The sequence below is a fragment of the Eretmochelys imbricata genome, chromosome 1, assembly GCF_965152235.1.
Source record: "Eretmochelys imbricata isolate rEreImb1 chromosome 1, rEreImb1.hap1, whole genome shotgun sequence".
Classification (NCBI taxonomy): Eukaryota; Metazoa; Chordata; order Testudines; family Cheloniidae; genus Eretmochelys; species Eretmochelys imbricata.
Genome location: NC_135572.1, coordinates 46,673,314 through 46,697,514, shown reverse-complemented (window position 1 = coordinate 46,697,514; position 24,201 = coordinate 46,673,314). Strand labels below are relative to the sequence as shown.

Below are 24,201 nucleotides of genomic sequence, written 5' to 3'. Positions count from 1 at the left end.
ATGAACTCCTCAAGCACTATAGCAGCCTAAGTATGGAGTCACAGACAGTCCCCTTGGATACTCTGGGCTCTTGCCACCCAGGCAAACTTGCCTTTGTGACAGATGGTCCCTTACACCAAAAATCACAACAATATTCAGGTTACTCCCAGTCCCAATGGACCAGTCACTTACCCTAGGTCAATTTCACCTTAAAACTCACACCAAAGGTAACACGTATAGCCAATCCTATAATAAACTAAAGATTTATTAACTAAGAAAAAAATAAGAGCTATTTACAAGGTTGAAGCAGGTAAACATACACACAAATAAGTTACAGTGTTTGGTTTCAAAAGTTAACAAAAACTGCTGTGATGTGCAAGCTTTCTATGTCCTCTAGAACTAATCCAAGCCAAGCAGCTTGGGGATCCCTTGCTTATGCTTAGAAATATTGCCCACTCCAAATTCCAAGGAGCATAGAGATACACTTCCTTCTGGTCAGGGATTTTTATTCCATTCCCCCAGAGTTCAAACTCATGGGACAAGTGTTTGTGGCTGTCTCCTCTTCGCGGGTGTGGAGAGCCAATCAACAAAGTCTTCGTCTTTGGATGTTTCACAGTGCCTCATTTGGTTTCAGTAGGCCTTCTTGTGTACAAGACCAGTACTTTACATTAATAAATGCTTCTTTCCTATTTGGGGAGTTACACAGTTACAGAGGTTTACAATGCAAACACTCACCATAATTTTATACCATGGGAGATGTTATAGATGTTATAAATGAGATCAATACATAGAACATCTTACAAGCATTTCATCAAGCCTAAACACATTCTTATAAATAGGGCCCCACCAAATTCACTGTCCATTTTAGTAAATTTCACGATCATAGGATTTTAAAAACCTTAAATTTCAGTTTCAGATATTTAAATCTAAAATTTCAATGTTGTAACCATGTGGGTCCCAACCCAAAAGGGACCATAAGGCCAGCTCTGCCCCCCCTCAAAAGTCATGACTTCCTCCCTCCCCCCCATACCAGGCCACCTTCACTTCTGCTGGCAGTGGTACTGCTTTCAGAGCTGGGCACCCACCCAGCAGCCACCGCTCTCTGGCCACCCAGCTCTGAAGGCAGTGCAGAAGTAAGGATGAGAATACTGCGACCTCCCTACTCTTGCCAGATTTCACAGTCCATGATGCCTTTTTCATGGTCGTGAATTTTGTAAGGCCCTACTTATAAACTTAACACCTTAACAGCTCCATATTAGCATTTTAACAATGCTAATACGGAGATGAGCCAGACTGGTTTCCAGCTACGCATTTGTCAGTGTTCAGTAAGACCTAGAGGCCTTGGCATGAGCTGGCACCTAGTCTGCCAGAGTCACAACGCACACACGCAAAAGGAATCCCATCTGGAAGAGTACCTCATCAGACCAGAAGCACTGCCTCCTAGGAAAGATGGACATTTTGGTCAAACCTAGGAGGCGTGCCCAGGAGTGGGGCTCCACTGTTTTAGGCACTGTACAAACAAACAGTTCTTTACTTGCAGAGCTTACAATCTAAAAAAAGATAAGAGACAAAACTGATAACTTATTGTCAGAAGCCCAGAACTACTAACTTACAATCCCTCCCAATTTCCCCCTCAAACAAACAACCCTTCCCACTCCCTTTCCCTGAGTCTAGCTACCAAAGCCAAGATCCTTTGCTACCATTGCTCACAGAGTTCTCTTCCCATCTTCACTGCCCCCATAGCAGAACAGTGAGCCTCACTGTGGGAAGAAATAGGAAGGGTTTTTCTCCCCATTTTGTTTTTCAGAAACCTGTGAGGGGTGTGCTCAAGACCACTTCCCTGGAGGGGTCGGGGTCCATGCTCACCCCTAGGGGAGGGGGCCCACATGGCCTGGTCTCTGGCAGCAGCTCAGAGCCATTCCCCATCTCCACCACTGAATTTTGCAATTCTGAAGTGGGAAAAAAAAAATGTAGGCATAACTCTTATTTTTTACTTCTATATTTCCTCTTTGGTATGACACAGTCCTAATTTAATACATTTCTGAAATGAACCCCTATTTAAAGCACTGGCAGATATACTTAGCAGAATTCATATGGTAATATTCATGACTTGTATTTATAGTATAATTTTTTATGTTATTTTAAATTTAATGAAAAATGAATATTGTTGAAAGTTAATTATATATTGTGACCCATGAAATCTGGCAAAGTCCCTTTAAGGAAGCCTTTTAAAAAGACTGAGTCCTCTTATGCAAGAGTATTTTTAAGTATTATGTTTCGGTTTATTCTAAAAGTTAGAATCAAGCAATTTTAAATGTTCACTTTCCCCAAGTTTACAGATGATACATGATGCATCCTCGGTTAACAGGTTTCACATTTATTCTCAACTCACTTGAAACAAAAACTAAGCTATATGCTCATTCAAATAGTTATGTCTGAGGATATTTAAATCCCAAATGCTTCACAAAACAAGTAATCAGAACACAGAGAATGAAGACATACAGAGTATATTGATGTGTAATTACATTTATGAATTTTAGAATTCTACCACTACAAAACTGTCATACAGGCATTGAAAGTTATTACATCAGTGGTTAAAAAACAATTTTTTAATCCTTGCTCTGTGACTCTAGTATTATATCTAATTGTAAAATTCACAGGCCTGGATAGAGACATGGTAATGTTAGCTGCTGAGGTTGTTTTCAAAGCACTGTCTCTATGTTTTTCACACTACTTCCTCTGAAGAGGAAAGTCTAAATACAGACAGAAGTATTGCATCTATAGTTTATTACTGCTAATATTTGTCATCACTTCTGATCAGTTTGTAGAACATATGAGAACAGGTGAATCATATTCCATATTACAGATAATTCCTCCTAGGTATTAAAGCTAACATTGCCCATTTTAAATTTATTCTTAACACTAAAGAAATTATCTATAGAAGTCAGCAGTTCTTTCAGTAGATAGATATTGACCTCTTACAAGCTACAGAAAGTGTACATGTGGGCTCAAGTCTTCCTTTCTTCAGGTCTGATCTATCCTGCAAAATTAACATCAACACAAATGAAGTTTTTTTTAACTGAGTTTAGCATTAAAGTTACCACTAATTTTGCATGTAAATACACATTTACTTACATTAAATTCCAAAAAAGTAAACAGACTAAAAGAGTCATACTGAACAATGAAATATATTAACTTGCAACACCCACTGAGAGCAAGTCCCTAAGTTTAATTAGGGAGGGGGAGAAAAAGGGAGAAGTACGTAGTTCTAAACTAATCAACAAATTAAAGTTGTACTTTATTTTCTCTTAAGGAGCCCCAAATAAAGTCCTATAAAACCACTCCAAGATTATTTCTCACAAAAGCTAAGAGATCTGTATTGAACAAGATCTTCTTTTTAAAAGACTAAATAACATCCCCACAGTCCAAGGTTTAATTACATCCCTGGCTTATAACAGCATGTATTCATCACCTTCTCTGTTTGCTTGGTCACTTTTCGTACTTATCCTTTGTGTGCCGGCTCCTGTTCCGGTACCTAGGAGGAGAATAGCTGACTCTTCTTCTGGCCTGAAAGCTGGGTGTGTAAGGATAAGTTCTATGTTTCTTTGGTTTTTCTTCTTTCCTGCTCTCGCTTGGCTCAGGTGGTTTACTGTCCTCCTCCTCCTGTTCATGTTCTTGGTCTTGCTCTTTTTGGGAGGGTAACGTGTTCTTAATAGTATTAATAAGAAATCTTTTATTTGTACCTGCAAGAGGGCACTTCATCCTGTAAAGACATTTCAAAGTAATCATAAAACAACATCTTAACACAAATATAAAAGTTCCACATCAGAATTCCCCACAATTTTTAGAGAGATTCAAGTTTGTGGTTTTGGCTTTCCTTGCATGCCACCTAGTGTAAACTGTGAGTACAGAAAAAGACATTCAGGATGTTCCCATTCCCCTTTTATCTTAGTCTTAAGGCTGGAAGCAGAATGGCTGTGTTACTTTAATAGGGAGGAAATACAGATTAGAGAAAAAAGATGTGGAGACTGAAGCTTATGTTACATTCTACATATGTGGACTTGCATAGTTCATATTAGAAATTATTTGTCACTGCTTAAATTATCTGATTTTTGAATAATATATATTCCAAGTCTGAGGGGAAAGGGCTGCAAGATCATGTTTTACATATTCAGTGTAGTTTATTTAATGAACTGAGAAATGTAGAAAGTAAAAGGCATTTTTGCATTAGGAATATCAAGCAGTTATAGTAATAAAATAGATAGGCTATTTAAGTGTTTAACTTTAGATTTGGGAAATGTCTTTCAAAAGAAAAATTTATTTTTCAAAAAACCCAAGACTCCAATCCCCTTTTTTCCCTTTTATGTTTCTAATCTTTGTCATGTACCAGCTTATCCAATAGTCTCTAGCACATACCAATTTTTCTTTTTATCTGCTAGTTTTATTAACTAAATATTTTGCACTTATTTCATTCCTCTTGCTAGGATTAACTCTTTACAACCTTTTATTCCCTACACGTGTCATCTACGAACACATGCACTGAATAAAACAGATTGTTCAGTATCTGATTTAGATTTTTTTTTTCCTGCTGTTAAAGTTTCTGAAGATTTCTTTTACCCTTGTGAGCTGCACTGACATTTTTCTCTTTCTTTGTTTAGAGTTCATGTGCAGGTTGAAAAACCTTCAAAAAATTTCTCTACAAATCCGAAGTGTTGATTCAGTAGGTGGCACTCTGTCCTCTAATTCTCAACGTATGACCCAGAATCACGTTAGGGATCACAGTGCTGTTGAAAGCAGAGTGTTTTGTATGAAATATAAGAAATACATCCTGATCATTTGCAATCATTCAGAGCCTATGGCTACTTCTGGGAAATCAGGGCTTTTAAACCCCAATGTACAGGGGAGATTATTACTGTGCAGCTCCGTTTTGCACATCTAGCATCTTCCCTTAATTTCAACTGGATACAGTATTCATTCATGTTCCACAGGAATTTGCATAGCACTGCTAAACAGTTGTCAAGCTTCACTCCAATGCTGGTTTCATTTCAGTATTAAAAAAAATTATTTATATAGATCTAGAATACATGATGATATGTGGGGATATAAATGTTTGATTGGTAAAAGTTAACGGATAATTACTCTTGAAGTAAAGCCTCACGGGAATTATGCAGGTCACTTCAGAAGAGTGCCAATGAAAGAGTTATCCCACAACATCTGTTTTCTGTGCTTTACAGAATAGATCATTTTAGTTGCATGTAAATCTGGGATCTTTCAGCCGCACAAGTCCAGATGAATGAGAACATGGAGTTTCAAACTCCTAACAGTCAGGGAATGTTTTGATAGATATGCTGGGACATAAGATAAATTCAGAAGTATTGAACAACACAGAACAGTATGCATTTGCTTTGTTGTGTGAAACATACTTCTGTCCCGACTCAATGGCTTCTCAATGCAGGTGGGAATGAGGACCAAGATCAGACATGTTCAAAGAGATTTGGATTGAGTTAACCAGCCTTCCTGAGAGGATGGGGAATAAGCCAAAGGACAGAAAGAGAAGTAAACAAAGAACAAGTTTGGGCAGATAACATAAGCTTTCAAGAGTGGGGCTGGGGTGGTTGTGTGTTTTCCTTTATAAAGAGCCTTTCTTCTGTATAAAACAGCCAGACAGCTTCTGGAAAGAGAAGACTTTATGGAAGCATTCGCACAGACTGGAAGGACAAGCTACGATAGCTGACAAGGCTAGGCCTGAATGATAAAGCTCAGAATTTTTTCCAACATGTCAGAAAACTTACCACCAGCTTTAAACCTTTGTACCTTAAGCTTCTTAGAGTATTAGGGCAGCTTTTTGCAGCCTCTGCCCAGATAAAAACTTTAAATGCTTTGCATTTGTCTGTTTGTGCTTGCTTTTTATTATTATTTTTAAGCAAATGTACTGTTCTAGCACTGATGTGCATGGCACAGTACGAAGCAAGACAGTCCCTGCCTTTATAAAACAATCCCCTTAAATAAACAGCATCTTGTTTAACTGTTTGCTTTTGATGGTACAGTTGCTGCCTGCACAACACTGAGAATGAAGGGAACAGTCCTCTGTGGAGGAAACCTGATGGGAGGGATTCATCAGCCCCAAGATCAGAAAGAGGCTGAAGCAGGGCTGCAATCCAGGTGAAACAGGTGTCATGGATTGGGGTCTGTGCTGGCATGAAGTGAGCCCTCAGAGCTTAGCAGCACAGGGATAAAATAACCCATTACAGTGAGATATCAATCTTTAGGTTTTAGTGATCTAGGAGTAAATAGAGCAAATCATCATCTTCAAGACAGCATTCCCTGCTCTTTCTTGATCCAGTCCAGGCTTTTCTCATGCTAAGATACTGAAGAGAGGGAAAATAAAGCATTTGAAGTACACACTTTTTATTTTTTTAAATGGTGGTAGTTTGAATATGAACAGTTTGGACTGCTAAAGTGGGACAGAGAAGATGGATTAGTGGGCAGTATGCACGGGAAATGGTCAGATGTGCAAATTTAAGGCAGTTTATTCCATAGTTACACAAATAAAAGAGATTTTTTGCATTTCACCACCAGATGTTGATACATTTATTTTATTCTCACGTGGTGGCGATACCCATATTACATTCTACTTTTGACCACCTCACCTGCAATCTCCCTCATGTATTGCAATATTCTAAACCTCTGCTTCAAACAGTCTCAAATTTTTAGTGTCTCCTTATCTCCCTCAAAAGTGCAATTCTCTATCTCCCCAAAATTACATTGGAGGCTGACAGTAATATTCCTGGACCAGTATCTTTCCTGGTCTGGATACCTTATGACAACACTACGAAACTAAAGTTGGAAGTACTATTCCATCTCTAGAAATGAAATGGAAAGAAATGATTCTTCTAGCACCAGAAAGTTTCAAGACCACTGGATACTAAAGTCAAGACATTTTTATATCTACAAAGAGCTATTTTAGCTTATTTTTAAGAGGCATTGTAAATGTCAGTTTTATTTTTTCTCCCCTTCTATACTAGGTGTGTAACTAAACTGGACTCCTAACTAAGGATTATGGCTTTCTGGATGGAAGGAAATAATAAATAATTCCAGGAACACCTCAGAAGCATTTTTATAAAGATGGGTAGCATGTACACAGTTGTATTGCGAAAAATAAAGTTTGGGAGTGATCCATATTACTCACTGATGGACTTCACCAAGTGTTAGCAATGGTGGGAAAAATTTTAGAATGTTTCTTTAGGGTAGACAAGCCTTATGAGGCAAGAGCCTTGCCTCACTAAATAAAATGTACTCTTTTAGCCCTTGCCTTATTGAAGGTCTGATCCACAGAAGACTATGGAAATCATATCTTTGATTTTAAATGATGCAAGACAGCAAATATGCATTTTGTGCAAGATAAAGAATTTTACTGCTGACTAGCAAACAGTTCCACAGAATGGAATTTGTGCTTATTGTTTTTCATTTTAAAAAACCCTAGGAAATTAAAAATATTAAAGAACATTCAAGTTTCAAAGTGAAGTATGCATAAAGTACGGGTTATATGGTATGTGGGGGAATGTATGTGATCATATAATTAAGTGTGCCTGATTTACAGTCTATTACACCGCTTTTACTCCACAATATCAATGTGGTTGTATGTTTTTAAAAAGTATTGTGTTTTTAAAAACATATTGTATACGTTCCCAGAGGCTAAAATGAATGCATATTTTATAAATCTAAAAATAAGTTACCTTAAACACAAGGATGCTGTGATAGCTTCATAATAGGAACAAAAATCATGCCTCTGGTCTTGTGGGTTTAAGTCAAAAGCATAATGGCATTTTAATATTTGTAGTCCAACTGCTACACATCCTAATAAGCAATGAGCCACCTTCCTTTTCAATCTAATATCTGCCAGACAACTGCAGATGAAGAGTAGCACTGCATTCCAGAACATGGTGGTGCTTCCTGTTGTAAAACTGATTAAGATACTGGGCCATGACATTCTAATCACTGACTTAGCAACACGCACCCGGTGTATTGCATTTCTATGTGGAGCACAGGAACACTTTTCCACCGCAACCGTAGGCCTGAACTTAGAAAGGAGAAATAGGATAGGGACATAGTCAAATAGAGACAAGCAGCAATCAAAACAAAGAACAACAGGGATGCTCTCAAAACATTCCTGTTTTAGCCCCAATTTTGGTATCCTACAATGTTTCTGGCTAAGGATTTCTATTTAGTATTGAATAGAAAATAGTATATAGACACAGACCAGGAATTATTTAAGATTGCACTTTAGAAGTACAGGCACAAAATTACCTTTTTCTTCATTATGCCCCTTCCCCAACTGTTCTCTTGTAACACATCCAGCTGTACAGATTTTGCTCAAAACTAAGGGTTTGTCTACACAGAGTTTTCATACCTCTTTGACTATGATATGTCTACACTACAGGCGTTCTAGCAACAGAGCTATGGCACCGTAGCTATGCCACTGTAACTCTAATGTAGGCACAGACTATAGTGATGGAAGGTTTTTCTGTCATTGTTGGAACTCCATCTCCCTGAGTGAAGGTAGCTAGGTCAAGAGAAGTATTCTTCCATTGACCTAGCTGCGTCTCCAGTGCATCTACAGTGCTCATGGGAGTGGATTTTTCATACCCCTGAGCACCGTAGCTATGTTGATGTAAGTTTTAAGTGTAAACCAGGCCTACAATGGTTTAGAAACAGATGGGGATGCAGTTAGAATCACCTTTATACCAATATAGCTACATCCCCATTACTATTTTGGTATAAAAAAATCACACTTCTAACCAAAATAGTTAAATTGATACAAATCCCTGTGAGTACACCAGGTCTAAGACTAGGGGTATGTCTACACTAAAAATGCTATAGCAGCAAAACTGCAGTTGCATTGTTTGTATCGCTTCAGTGTAGACACTACCTATGCTGATAGGAGGGGTTCTCCCATTGACCTAGCAGTGTCTACACCAGGGGTTAGGTCAGCATAGCTACATCTCTCAGGGGTGAGGTTTTTCACACCCAACTGACATTGCTATGTAGATGTAACTTTTAAGTCTAGACCAAACCGATGTGAAAAGAATGAGTCTTAAGCAAGTTACCACTGTACTTTAACCCATTTGCAGCTACTTTAAAAACAAATCACATGAGAAGCCTGCTGGTGTTGTGATCATACCATTACTCAGGGTGTATAGCTTCCATTTGCGAGAATCAGGGCTGTCTTGTCTACAAATGGATTTAAACCGGTTAGAAACTGGTCTCACTAAACTGGTGCACTCTGGATGTGTGAACAGTCTTAAATTTGTTTAAGAGTGCCTGATATCAAAGACATCAAAACCAATTTGAGACAGATAAACTGTACCTCTGATCAAATCACTGTATTTATTGTATTACAATACTATGTGCAGGTACACTTTGAAGGAATAACTATGAGAATTAAAATACTGCTTTTTATTCCAAAATAATGCTTTTAATAGTTGACATAATGCATACTAAAAGTATCAACAATTTTAGTTTTCTTTCCAATAAGATTAATTGAAGGGCAATTAAAATCCCGTGGATTTTATTTAAAATTACATTAAAAATCTGAAGGAAAAAAACCACCTTCCAAAAGTATATTTTACTTTGAGTTTACAGACTATTGTACTTTAAACAGAAATTTACTTCAAAAGAACAATTTATATTAAAAATATTTGTCATAAAGTTTCTTTGTTATGACATTAGTATTTTTAATCTAAACAAAAAAAAATCCAACCTGAGTTGGATATGAATGTTTACTGGCCAACATGCAATTACATCTATGTTGAAACTATCAAATATGTCCCAGGCTCATAAATATCTTGATTGAAATTTGATACAGTGACTATTGTGATAAGGACTTGCTACTACAAAAAGTGCCACTTGTTCTCCAACTGGTATATTCTGTAAATGCTTGGTATGGCAATCTTCACTCAGGGCAGAAACTTCTTCAGTTTCTACCCTAGTCAGTGGAGTTAAAATTTTTGCATCTCCTGTTATGTTTGGAGAAAACTATTTGTAAAGTCAAGAAAATAAATGTTTTAATGTTATGCTATTAAAAACTAAAAGTTGGAGATAAAAGCTCTGTCATATGTTAAGTTTATATGGTTTAATTTTTTAGACACTGCTTAGTGTCTTTTTTTTTTCATTCCATCTATATTTTAAAGGTATGGTACATTTTTTTAATTTAATTTGTATCGGAACTTACCAACCCATAGCTCCCATGGTTTCAGCTCTGGTTTTCCCACGTTTTGCCTCTTTAAGAAGCTCTTCTACTGCCTTTCTAGATATGAAAAGGGGGAAAAAATATTAAAAACAGATTTATAGACCATTTAAGAAAAAAACTAATCTCTTGCAAGTACAGAAAAGTTGGCTCATATGTTGAAGTGACAATGCCACCAACTTGTGTAAGGTAGCAATTCAAATGGAAGAGGCAGCAACTAGTCATTATTTCCCTTTCACTGTCATAGTCCAAATCTTTACCCAACAAGACAAAAATAGGAAGTCAACAGCAGCTACAAAATGCGTCACTTACATCTGCTCATATTAAAAGCCACCAGTCATTAAAGAAACTTAAGACACATCACTTACATTATTTATTTCAAATTTTAGAGTAAACAACAAGTTTTACTAGTTTACAAATACAGTCTGCTCTAGGACATAAAACTGGAAAACAATAGTGTTTATCACCAACTTATGAATTCCTCCATTTAGAGACTTCTCTCAGTGGTCTCATCTACTCTTAAGGCCTGGTCTATACCTAAAACTTAGGTTAATCTAGCTACATCACTCAGGGCTGTGAAATTTCACAACACAAAACCCCTACTGTAGGCACAGCTAGGTTGACGGAAGAATTCTTCCTTCAACCTAGTTACCACCTCTCAAAGAGGTGGATTATCTACGTCGATGAAAAAAACCCTCGGCTCGCTTTCCTGTCCTGCACATGAAGTGTAAGTTGTTGGCTGTGCTGGAGGAAATGATTCTTGGATTGGAGGTGCAAGTTGAGATGTTACTGAGAATTAGAGAAGCTGAGGAGATCATACACAGCAAGGGTTGGGAAACACCATTACCTCAGGTTCAAGGAAGAATGGAGCTGGCCACAAAGGAACTGGAGAGAGAGAAATTCAGAACGAAAGCTTGGCAGTTCATAACCACTACAGGCAAGAGGACATGGTGGCAATCTACATGGCTGTAGACAGAGAAAAATAGGCAGGCTATCGCCACCAGAGAGAAGAGAACCAGGAGGAATTCCACACAGCTAGAAGTTTCAAATCAATACCAGGTCTTCAACATGGAAACTATGCAAGATATCTCTCATGATCCAGCAGGCCCAACAGAACAGAGAGCTGTACGGGGAAGACAAGTAGATGCCAGCTTGGCCCAACCTGTAAGAAAATCAAGCTTGCCCGCAAAGAGCTTTCCAACCATCCAAGGAAGACAAAATATCCTTATTGGAGAGTCAATACTCAGAAGACTCAAAAGAACATTCTGCAAGGGTCAGGAAGACAACAGGACAGTGTACTGCTTTCCCAGAGCACAAACACCAGATGTCAAGAATAATAGGTAGGCAAGGATCAATTAGTGATGATTCATATTGGCATTAATCTAGCTCCCTGGTAATAGAAGACTTGATGGAACTCTGAGGTATGCTGAAGAGGAAGACTGTCCAAGAGATCTTCTCTGAGATCCTTCCTGTCCCACAAAAAAAGGAAGACAGAAATGAATAGCTAGCTTCGTGGTATCTTTGGGTTTTGTGGAACATTGGTCCACCTTCTGTGAGGAGAAGGGACTGTATAGTTTGGATGGCCTCAACATCAGAAGAAGGGGAACCAATTTCTTCGGGGACAGGATGGGTAGAGTAGTCAGGAAGGTGTTAAACTAATATCAAAAGAGGAAGGTAAAAAGAGGGAAGATCTGAGCAATCAGCACAAAATCGAGATATTCAGAACAAAATTAATCAAGGAACCAAAAAACATAAAAAGAAGAAATTATTTAATTGCCTATACAACAACATTAGGAGCCTGGGTAACAAACAAGGAATTCAAATCGCTCATTTATGAGGATAAATACAATCTAGATGGTATTACTGAAATGTGGTGGGGATGACTTACATTATTGGAATGTGAAAAAAATCAATGGTTATAACCTATTTAGGAAGGATCAAGTGGGCAAAAGATGAAGGCACGCAGCACTCTATGTCAAATATGCATTACCTCTTTCCAAGTCACTAATAACTCGGAAGAAAATTATATTGGATGCTTATGGATCAGGATCCTAACCAATAAAGCAAAAGATGGGGTATTAGTGTCTGCTAAAAACTACGAAATCACACTAGGGAACAGGATGACCGCCTCCTTATACACCTATCTATAATGTGTAGGGGAAAAAAGCTGTGAGATCATGGGGGACTTCAATTTGAATGACATGTGGAGATCTCATGCTGCTGGTAGTAGAACATCCTGGGAATTTCTAAATACTACGGATGATAATTTTCTAACTCGGGTGTTGCATCCAACACAGGGGAATTCTATATTAGATCTCATCTTGACAGATAAAGAGGGACTGATCACTAAACTAAAAATTAATGGTAGCTTAGGTAAAAGCGATCATGACTTGATCACATTTATAATGTGCAAATAAAATAAAGTCCAGAGCAGTAATACATATATTTGGAATTTGAATAGGGCTAATTTCACAAAGCTGAAACAATTATAAATCAAATCATCTGGAAGGAAGACAGTAATAAAAAACGTGAATGGTAATGGGGAATTGTTTAAGAACACCTTACTAAAATGTCCCAAAAGTCACACTGCCACAATTGAGAAAGAAGGACGTACCGGTTAAAAAAACAACCTGGTTTAGAGGGGATGTGAAGGCAACTCTAAAAAATAAAATATACCTAACAAATGGAAGAAAGGGGAAATTGATAGTAATGAATATACATCAGAAGTTAGGAACTGCATAAAATTGATAAGGGAAGCAAATGGACACAATGAGAAATCTATGGCCTGCAGTGCTAAGGATGGTAAGTTTTAAAAATATATGAGAAACAAAAAGAATACTGAAAATGGTATTGGTCCAGTACTAGATGGAAATGACAGAATTATCAATAATAATGCAGAAAAGACAGAAGTGCGTTCAATAAATATTTCTGTTCTGTAAAATGGGGGAAAAACAGATGAAATGGTCTCATCATATGGTGCTAACACAGTTCCAATTCCACTAGTCTCTCCAGAGGATGTTAAATAGAAGCTACTAAAGTCAGACATTTAAATGAGCAGATCCACATAATTTGCATCCAATAGTTTTACAAGCACTGGCAGAGGAGCTTGCTGGACCATTAATGTTGATTTTCATTAAGTCTTGGAACACTGGGGAAGTTCCAGAAGACTTGCTCAGCAGGTGCAGAATGAGAGCTGAATGTCTTTTGGTTGTTTGAAGAGTCACTGGCATTGTTGACTCACAAGATTGGACCTTAGTGAGAAAAATATCCCAATGGCTATAGCTGCCCACTGTGTCACGCATAACGTATGTGAAGCAAAGGGGGAAAAGTTTCTGTCGTGATGGAGGTGGAGTGGTTGTCTGCTGAATCTGAACAGCAAGATACAAGGGTCATTAGAAGAGCTCAATGCCGAGCTATACAACTCAAGGAGGCTTTGAAAGACCATTTTAACAGTGAGCCAGAGTAGTGGGTGTTATTGTAGTGTGCTCTACATGGCCCTAGTCTTTGGTGGCTTGGCAAGAATCATGTGATGATTGCTGTACATACAGAAATAGAACACTGTCAATGTATCTATTGCATGTGTGAATGATCCTGAGTTGTGTGACATTGTGTAGTAACAAGTAATTAGTTGCGTTCAGAACTTCTGAGCACTTGGCAGCTAATAAACTAATAAAGATGAATTATGTTCCAGATAGGATTTTATTCTGTAGTAAAATCAGTGCAAAATAAAACCCTGTGTTATTTAAAACAAATACAGTAGAACCTTAGAGTTACGGACTGACCGGTAAACAACACATCATTTGGAACCAGAAATACGCTATCACACAGCAACAGAGATAGATAGATAGATAGATAGATAAATAAATAAATAAATAAAATGCAGCAATACAGCACAGTACTGTGTTAAATGTAAATTACTAAAAAAATAAAGGGAAAGTTTAAAAAAAGATTTGACATGGTAAAGAAACTGCTTCTATGCTTGTTTCATTTAAATTAAGATGGATAAAAGCAGCATTTGTCTTCTGCATAGTAAAGTTTCAAAGCTGTATTAAATCAATGTTCAATTGTAAACTTTTGGAAGAAGAACCATAACTTTTTGTTCAGAGTTACGAACATTTCAAAGTTACAAACAACCATCATTCCTGAGGCGTTCTAACTCTGAGATTCTACTGTACACTAAAAAACTTAATACAACGTAATAAATTAAGAGAACAGAACTTATGAAAGGGAAAGAACATTCATGTCCATTTCAGCTACACATACACCAGCCATGGCTTTCAGAGGTCTGTATAGGTATGTGAAGCTGTGATTGTCTTTAATATCCTGCAGAGTGGAGTGGTAGGGAGAGTGCAGTGACCCCTGATGCCACAGGGAATTTTAGGGAGATCCTGATATTGAGTTCTCGCTGGGCTGCAGAGGGAGCTGAGCATGCGATTGTTGAACCTGCAGGTCCACCAAAGTCTGAAGCACACGTGTGCTGCCTGAGAAGGCCCATTATGTCCTGGTGCATCTCCCTCTCCTTTTCCTACTGGGACTTATTGGACTCTCTCCTCTCCACTCTTTCATTCTCCAGGCTGTCTGCAATGTTCATCTTCCAGCCCTGTGCTCACTGTCTGATGCAGTACTGGCTTGCAGGATCTCAAACAGGTCCCCCTGAGTCCTCTTCTTTCTCCTCCTTGTCTGGCTCATGCATTCCACGCGTGTGGAGGGGGAGACCCTGAAGGCCGCTGCAGTGGCAGCAGCTGAAGATAAAACACACAGTAGTATCACTGTCAGTGCATTTACTATAGAAAGCAAAAATTAAGATGCTGAACTCACTTCCCTTGCTCCCCTAAAGTTTTATGCACTACATTCTTGCTTTTGGTGTGGACTGCTTGTGCACGGTGCCATTCAATACACTTGCCACAGTGAATATGGCCTGCCCACCTGGGGTTGGGGAAATGAGGAGAGAACTGCTCGGTTGCGTGATTCTAGTTGTAGAGAGCAATGGCACTGAATACTGGCGCTGTTTTCCACAGGCCACGGTGATTTTACCGGATACCTTAATCCTGAGGGTAACAAAGGCACTGAGAGCACAGCTCCTGTTGGATGTCCTCAAGCTGCCTGGGCCCATATGCTACTAGCCTGTGTACTGCAACAGTGCTGGCTGACATTGCCGAGCGGCATGGGAAAGTGTCCTACTTCAGAGAAAGAAAGGCAGCCCTCCCTAGAAATGTTCAGGGGAGGACTGCAGAGTACCTCCATGAAAGTTTCATCAAGATCTCTCAGGAGGATTCAAGGGACATCTCTGTGTACGTAAATAAACTGCACCACATCCCTCCCGCCTCCGACCTAGCTATGGAGAGGAACAAAAAGCAGATACCAACTCTATCTCTCTTGGTTGTACTACTACCTCTTCTAGCACGAGTAAAGTCAAAAGATGTGTTCTGCCTCTTTGGGGGTGCCATCCCTATTACTGAAAATTTATCTACACACTTACATGAGATCCCTTACCCCCACCATGCTTGACTGGCAGGACTGTGATGGAGTCAAAAACAGATCCTGGCTCACTGCACAGCTGGATCCACAGGTTGCCTGTCCCCCATACACCTCTTCCTCATCCACCATCTCCTCCCTTCCTCAGTGTACACAGCAGGGGCTTGTGATTTGGGCTCCATGGAGGTATCCACGGGGCTGCTGGGGGTCGTGCTGGGGTCTCCACTGAGCATGGCATGCAGCTCTTTGTAAAAACAGTAGGTCTGCAGCTTGGCCCCCCGGCCTTCTGGTATGCCTGCTGCAGCTCCTTGTTATTCACTTGACACTGCCGCTGGTCCCTGTCATAGCCCTTCTCCTGCATCTCCTGAGCAATCTGCTTGTAGATGTCGACATTTCTACAGCTGGTCCATAGCTGTGCCTGAACAGCCTGTTCTCCCACACAAGCCCAGGAGATCCAATATCTCGTCTGCTCCAGCCAGGAGCACGTCTGGAGCTTGTAACCAGTACAGCGAATTGGGCAGCTGCATTCAACAATGGAGAGCTGTTGGGTGTGTTCACCAAGCCAGGAAATCAGGAAAAGGAATTTCAAAAATTAGCAGGGCTTTAAAGGGAAAGAGGACCATCTGGTCTCCATGACCCCTAGACAGTGGAATTCACAATGGTGACCAGAGCGGTCAGTGTGGGGCACAGTGGGACAGCTGCTGGAGGACAGACTGTGTCAACATAATTAACGCAGTGTCTACACACTCACTGTGTTGACCTAAATACTATTCCTGAGGGCATTCTGCACCAGAAAATTCAAAATTCCAAAAGTTTTATTTGTCAATAAATAAATGCAGAGAGGCTCCAGCTTGGCTGTGGGGAGCATGAAGCTGGGAGATCACCCTGCAGCCTCTCTATCCGCAACCCTGGGACATAGACTCAGTGGTGAGGCTGTACCTGATTCTGACACAGCACAAGGCCTGGACCTGCCCCAGAAACACCCTAGGGCCCTGCCCTTCTGTGCCAGGTGCACCAGGTGTGGGGCAGGTAGGCTCAACAAGGCAGGATCCAAGTGTGGAGGGGCTCAGCGTGGGGGGATCCAGGTGTAGGGTGAGAGGATTCTGTGTGGGACAATCTGGGTGCAGGCAGCTCAGTGGTGAGCCGGGGATCTAGGTGTGGGGGGATCTGGATGCACAGATGCTCTTTGGGGGAAGGGGGTTCCAGGTGCAGGGGCAATGGGACTCTGCAGTGGCTTCCAGGTGAAAGTGTTTGGGGTTCAGTGGAGGGGTCTGGGAAGGGGGGTCTCAGCAGGGGGTTTGGGTACTGGGGGAGTGGGGCTTGGTGGGGTGGGGGTCTGGGTGCAGCTAGTTGGGGGTCAGTGGTGTAGGGATCTGGATGTGGGGGCTCAGGGTGCTGCAGGGGGGTGGGGCTCATCAGGTGGGGGCCTGGAGGCAGAGGGGCTCCAAATGCAGGGGTTGAAGTTCAGTGGGGTGGGGTTTGGGTATGGAGGGCTAAGGGGGTTCTGGGTGTACGGGGTGAGGCTTGGCCAGGGTGTCTGGGTATGGAAGGTCCAGATGCGTGGGTCTGACACAGCCCCAGCCACTCCTTGTAGGGGAAGAGGAATTCCCATCCTCTCCTGCCTCTAGCCCAGCTTGGACTAGCAGCTGATCCTGGCTCAAGCTAGGAGCCACAGGCTGGGGTGTTCCCAGCCCTGCAATGATTTACCTCTCCGCCGGTTGCTCTGGGTGCCTGAAACGATGTACCTGCGCAGCTAGGAAGTGGGTGGCTGCTCTTGCAGCTTCCCTTTGCTTCCCTGTCAGAAAGTCATTTTTCTGCGGGGAAGCAAATTAATATGTGGGGGACATGAATTCTGCACATACACAGTGGCACAGAATTCCCCCAGGAGTAAAATAAATTGACTGTGGCTCTATGCTGCTCGGGGAGGTGATATTACTATGTCAGCATAATGGGTCGCTTACAGTAGTAGGAGACCAATTTGAGCGTAAATGCATACACAAATAAATTGATGTAAGCTGCTTTGCATCAGCCTAACCATGTACTGTAGACTAGACCTAAGACTGATGCATTTATGTGGTTCCTTGACAACATCATAGCACTCTTTGTCAATAGCCTTACTCATATTACAAAATGTTATCTATACTTTGTAAAACTATGTAACTTACTATTTATAATTCCTGTACCTTCAACCTTGAGCCAAAAACTAGTCTGCTCTTTAGACTAGTTAATTTTAGTCTAAGGTAGAAATGAGTTGACTAACTGTTTTATAGGCCTTTGGTTCATGTTAATAGAAAAACCAATAGATGGGTAATATAAACCACCCTCCAATCCTCTGATGTGGTACCAGACTGACTGAACATATAAGCTAACTGGTTTGCTACATCCTCACACGGACGTATCTTATTATTCTGAGGTATAAACCATCCAAGTCCAATGGCTTATTACCATTTATATTGTTTAAATTTGCAAGCACAACACTAGTGGTTTTCGCAAAAAGAAAAGGAGTACTTGTGGCACCTTAGAGACTAACCAATTTATTTGAGCATGAGCTTTCATGAGCCACAGCTCACTTCATCGGATGCATACCGTGGAAACTACAGAAGACATTATATACACACAGAGACCATGAAACAATACCTCCTCCCGCCCCACTGTCCTGCTGGTAATAGCTTATCTAAAGTGATCATCAAGTTGGGCCATTTCCAGCACAAATCCAGGTTTTCTCACCTTCCGCCCCCCCCACACACAAACTCACTCTCCTGCTGGTAATAGCCCATCCAAAGTGACCACTCTCTTCACAATGTGTATGATAATCAAGGTGGGCCATTTCCAGCACAAATCCAGGCTCTCTCACCCCCCCCCCCCCGCCCCGGGACACACACACGCGCACACACAAACTCACTCTCCTGCTGGCAATAGCTCATCCAAACTTACCACTCTCCAAGTTTAAATCCAAGTTTAACCAGAACGTCGGGGGGGGGGTAGGAAAAAACAAGGGGAAATAGGCTACCTTGCATAATGACTTAGCCACTCCCAGTCTCTATTTAAGCCTAAATTATTAGGCTTAAATAGAGACTGGGAGTGGCTAAATCATTATGCAAAGTAGCCTATTTCCCCTTGTTTTTTCCTACCCCCCCCCCCCCCCGACGTTCTGGTTAAACTTGGATTTAAACTTGGAGAGTGGTCAGTTTGGATGAGCTATTGCCAGCAGGAGAGTGAGTTTGTGTGTGCGTGTGTGTGTCCCGGGGGGGGGGGGGAGGGGGAAAGCCTGGTTTTGTGCTGGAAATGGCCCACCTTGATTACCATGCATGTTGTAGGGAGAGTGGTCACTTTGGATGAGCTATTACCAGCAGGAGAGTGAGTTTGTGTGTGTATGGGGGTGGGGGGGTGAGAGAACCTGGATTTGTGCTGGAAATGGCCCACCTTGATTATCATACACATTGTGAAGAGAGTGGTCACTTTGGATGGGCTATTACCAGCAGGAGAGTGAGTTTGTGTGGGGGGGGGGGGCGGAAGGTGAGAAAACCTGGATTTGTGCTGGAAATGGCCCACCTTGATTATCATACACATTGTGAAGAGAGTGGTCACTTTGGATGGGCTATTACCAGCAGGAGAGTGAGTTTGTGTGTGTGTGGGGGGGGGGGGGGGGCGGAGGGTGAGAAAACCTGGATTTGTGCTGGAAATGGCCCAACTTGATGATCACTTTAGATAAGCTATTACCAGCAGGACAGTGGGGCGGGAGGAGGTATTGTTTCATGGTCTCTGTGTGTATATAATGTCTTCTGTAGTTTCCACGGTATGCATCCGATGAAGTGAGCTGTAGCTCACGAAAGCTCATGCTCAAATAAATTGGTTAGTCTCTAAGGTGCCACAAGGACTCCTTTTCTTTTTGCAAATACAGACTAACACGGCTGTTACTCTGAAACTAGTGGTTTTATCATCATCATAGTGCCCAATCATGCACCCACTTGCAGTATACTTGTTTAAACAGGTTTTCAGCATCTAATGAGAACATTTTATTCAGTTACATAACAATTCATGTCTGCTGATCAAGATATGCTGACCGTTGTGATAAGAACCTGCTGGTACAAAACATCACTTGTTGGGGTATCAGTTTGTTTCTGTCCTACAGTACGTCTTTACTGGTTCCCTTTAGAACATGTTTGTAAAAAAAAAAAAAAAAGGGGGGGGGGGAATTTTTTACCTCCATATATTTTCAGCTGCCAGAGTTGACTTTCCTTTCTTTGTTTATTTCATTTTATAAAGAATTTTCTACAAATATGGTTTTAATCTCTTCAGTCAAGATGTCCGTTTGCACTGGTCTGTTTAATAATGGAAAAAGTTTGACCTTGCTGCTAAATACATCCAGTCAGAATATATGTCAGAGCGTGGCTACATTGTGGCCTTGGAATGCACCAAAAATGTGGTTTCCCCAAGATTAAAGATGTTTCTGCCCACTTCCATCCAACTATCACAGAAACATTTTACCACATTATAATCATTTCCACCAAGCAACTCTCTGACATGAAATTCCCTAGTCAGATCTTCAAAATCAGTCACTAGTATTTATTATTTATTTATTTATTTATTTCGTGCTCTTTGGCTACATGATACACTGAGAAAAAAAAGTTCCTGCCACAAAAGGTTTATGATCTACATCAGACAGACAAATATGCTAGTGGAGCAAAAGGTCTATTTTTTTAAAATTGCAGGTATTTTATATATATATATATACACACATACACATACACACACACCCACACCCACACACATATACATACACACCCACACCTCACACCTTTTTTCTTTGGGGATTCATTATTGAAAGGCTTTGCAGAAGCAGTGTGGTTTGAGGATTTAAGTATAGGATAACTGATTGGTGCCCCAGAAGAGGGAGAATCTTGTGTCAGATCTCCCACCTGTTGGCTTTATGAGTAGAGCACTGTTATAAAGTTCTCTACAAGACCCCAGGTTCCGGGGTAAGATTATCAGCTTGACTTTACCAATACTTTGTTCCTCAATAGCTTGGGGCTAGTTTTTTAAGTAAGTGCACAGTTGTGTGTCTAGTTTACACATGCAATTACCATGATTGTTCATGAAAATTGGGTATTTGCATATGGAAATTGCCATTTGTTTCTAATGCTCATATGCATTAGCAAATATCCAATCTGCAAACAGTTACAACTCCTCCTATGTGCAAGTCAGGACATGCAATTGTGCATGCGCTTTTGTAAATCAATCCCACAGTGTTTCCCAATGATCTTTCGTGTTGTGCTAATGTCAGGCCCTTTTGTCCTTTTCCACACTATTTCGGTAACATTAACAGAGGGATATCTTGTGATCCATCTTGCTACTCTTGGCAATCTTACCGAGTCTCAATAACATTTAAGTAAAATTCAGGTCTGACATACTGAATAGTGAAACGAGTGGTGTGCCCACCCCCTTTTTTCTGCCTTTCAATGCCTAAAATCTAAACAGAAAACTGTAAACAGCCTTTTCAAATGCCTCAGTAGAGAACTTCCAAATTTCCTCCTTTGAGAGTGCCATTTCCCCACTCTACCTTGAGAGAGTGACGATAAGCTATTTAAAACTGTGGAGGAAGGCAAGTTTGAGAGAATAAAAAAAAATAAAAAGATCTGCATCTAGGTTGATAAGCTATGTATCATGAGAGAACATAATGCATTTAGAGACATCTAGGATACCAAACCTTCAAAAGACAGGATTGTAATAGAAAAACAAAAAGTAAAAGTGTTGACTTTCATCACAGCACTCTGCAAAATATCTTCGTAATTCTGTTCTTTGAAAGATCTGTGTCAAAGGTAGATTAAAATTCAGTGAATCTCACGTTATTTTATGATTTAAATCATACCTGAAAGAATTAAGTGGGTCTGAAACAATTATATTTTTACAATAATATAAACTACAGTTAAAATGTTGTTAGAAACACTACAAATCAATTAAGTGAAGCTAAATAGAACTGGATTATATGAAAACTAACACACACAAAATACAGGCATTTTGATTTGTATTTATCTATAAATGATATTGCAACTCAGATTGACTTGACACCCAACCCAGCAGTCTTTCATTGATCTGTCTCTTCCTAGCTAATCTGAGTCTTTATATCCATAATAATCCTCTTTTAAGTACACTAATTTTTGTTGCTCCTGACTCACAAGGAATATGAAAAGTCAATTGAAGAGAGTGGTATAAAGACAAAGGGAAAACACTTAAGAGTATCTTCCATGTAATGTATTTCCACATGCTGAATTTATACTCTCTCACAAATCAGCCAAAGGCTTCACAATTGTGTAAATAGGTTTTATATTGGCTTTTAAAAGGACTCTCCGGGATTCAGCACTCCTAGCTGTCTCCAGTTATAAAGCTTGGGTACAATACAAACGTTCTTGCAACTGCTGAATTCAACTATTAGAACAGCAATACCAGATAAATGAAGGAAAGGACTAGCACACAACAGTCAAAACCTCCATATGAGGAGAAGAGCCCAAAGCACGTAGGGAGCTATAATTAATAAAACTGATGCATGGTCTGATCCCAAAGGAATGCCACAACTAGTAATACTGGCATCATTTATAATATGAGCAGCAAAAGCATCCAAAACCTGCATATTTTTGAATGATCGGAAGAAGACCAAAATAATTACAATAGATTGGTCTGTTGGGGAGATAAGTTTGGTGAGAACAAGAGGTTCTTTTCCTTGCAGGAAAGGATGGTCCCTAGTCTTCTTATATTCCTGAATGATTAAAATTTTGCTGCATATTTTAAGTGATGATCAAAGAATACTTTGTGTAAAAAGTCTCTAACCTAAATTTATATTATATATGAAGAAAAAAAGGAAGTTAAGGCTGTAAAGTCAAGCCAAACAACATATATTCCCCTAACCTCGTTCCTGGAAAGGGATGGCTCATTTTTGCTGAAAATCACCTAGCATGAAAAGAAAAGGAGTACTTGTGGCACCTTAGAGACTAACCAATTTATTTGAGCATAAGCTTTTTCTTTTTGCGAATACAGACTAACACGGCTGTTACTCTGAAACCTAGCATGAAAAGTTTAGACTGAATGGTTAAGTTCAACTAAGATATAAGCAACTGAAAACAGGTTGTTATGATAGAAAGCGTTAGGTAATTTCTAGCTATTGCTGCTAGCTTCAACTCTAATAGCACCTTTGATCTGCCAGGATCCTAAAGTGCATTATGAACTATACAGGGAATGGAGACATGGTGGGTGAGGTAATATCTTTTACTGGACCAACTTCGATTGGTGAGAGAGACAAGCTTTCAAGCTATGCAGAGCTCTTCTTCAGGTCTGGGAAATGGACTCAGAGTGTCACAGCGAAATACAAGGTGGAACAGATTCTTTAGCATAAAGAGTTCACACATATTTCAAGGGACCATTCAAGGTAAAGTCACTCACCTTGTCTCTCTAATATGCTGGGACCAACACAGCTATCACAACACTGCATATACAGGTAACACTCAAACAGGAATTGCTTCACAACTACAATGCAACCATTTACAGGGTGGGCAAAAGCAGGTACCAAAATCAGTACAGCGTCTTACAAAACTAGAGATGGCTCATTTTATCAAAGAACACAGAGACTAACATCTCTTAAAAAAATTCTCTGGGATCAATGACTTGACCAGGACCATTAGAGACTCATCTGAAAGACTGTTATAGCCAATTAGTTCATTTTGTCATTCATTTATCATTTATAGATGGGTTTCATATATAATCAATATGGGGGTCACTGCTGGGGATGGCCGCCCCACAGGACAGTCAGCGCTTGAACCCTGGTGAGAGAGTAGACAGCCACTATAACTAAACTAACATAAACTTACCCAGAGGTACTACGAACGGCTGTATGTAAGAAAAAAATTCTCAAACACAGACCAATGAGCAGGGGGCGAAACACCGGACGGAGCTCTGACTGTAGCCACACCCAGTGAGAAGGAACTGAGGGGGCTGGGGTGGTGCTGCCCTGCCCGGGGCACAAAGCGTGAGTGCCGCCCCTTTGGGCACTGCTGGGCAAAGTTCTCTGGCTCTGGTGCGCTGGGCATGCACACACCTAAGTAGCACACACGGCTGTATCTACTTGAAGAAGAAAAGTGGGATGAGATTCAAAAACAAAGTCAACAGTCATAGGAGCAAGAATAGCACCACCATTACACTACCTAGGCTGAAGCATATATCATTCCTCATATTTCAGAGGTCAGGAGGCCTGGATCAGGAAGGAATTTCACCCTGTATGCTAAACAGATTAAATTGTAGAATTATAGAAATAGAAGATTAAGTATTTAAGAGTGATGAGCGTGCATTAGGTATTAGTAAAGCATGGCCGAAACACAAGGCCAACAGGATGAGACTTGTAAGATTTTAGCTTAGCCAGACTAGGCCATAGGTTTTAGAACACTTGACATGTATGCATGACCTAGGAATAACCCTATGCCAGCAAGGTTACCGCATAAGAAGTGCCAATAGGT

The 24,201-nt window shown here is 40.3% G+C and overlaps 1 protein-coding gene and 1 long non-coding RNA gene across 4 annotated transcripts in view; both read right to left on the bottom strand.

The window, feature by feature from the left end:
* Positions 1-226: 226 nt before the first annotated feature.
* Positions 227-24,201, bottom strand: part of POLR1D (RNA polymerase I and III subunit D) — a 33,085-nt gene continuing 9,110 nt past the window's right edge. Inside the window, exons 2-4 of one of the 3 annotated variants that reach the window (XM_077809809.1) lie at positions 10,211-10,285; positions 3,452-3,742; positions 227-3,019 (exon numbers count right to left, since the gene is read on the bottom strand). In XM_077809809.1, coding sequence (XP_077665935.1) covers positions 3,469-3,742; positions 10,211-10,285 — 349 coding nt within the window. In that variant the 3' untranslated portion in view covers positions 227-3,019; positions 3,452-3,468. Of the gene's footprint in view, positions 3,743-10,210; positions 10,286-24,201 lie in introns of all 3 variants that reach the window. The other 2 variants (XM_077809801.1, XM_077809818.1) reach the window with 2 other exon arrangements.
* Positions 13,906-16,615, bottom strand: LOC144260906 (uncharacterized). The gene is made up of 2 exons (XR_013345072.1): positions 15,705-16,615; positions 13,906-14,967 (listed from the first exon to the last, which is right to left on the bottom strand). It is a non-coding gene; the product is annotated as an uncharacterized LOC144260906 (long non-coding RNA).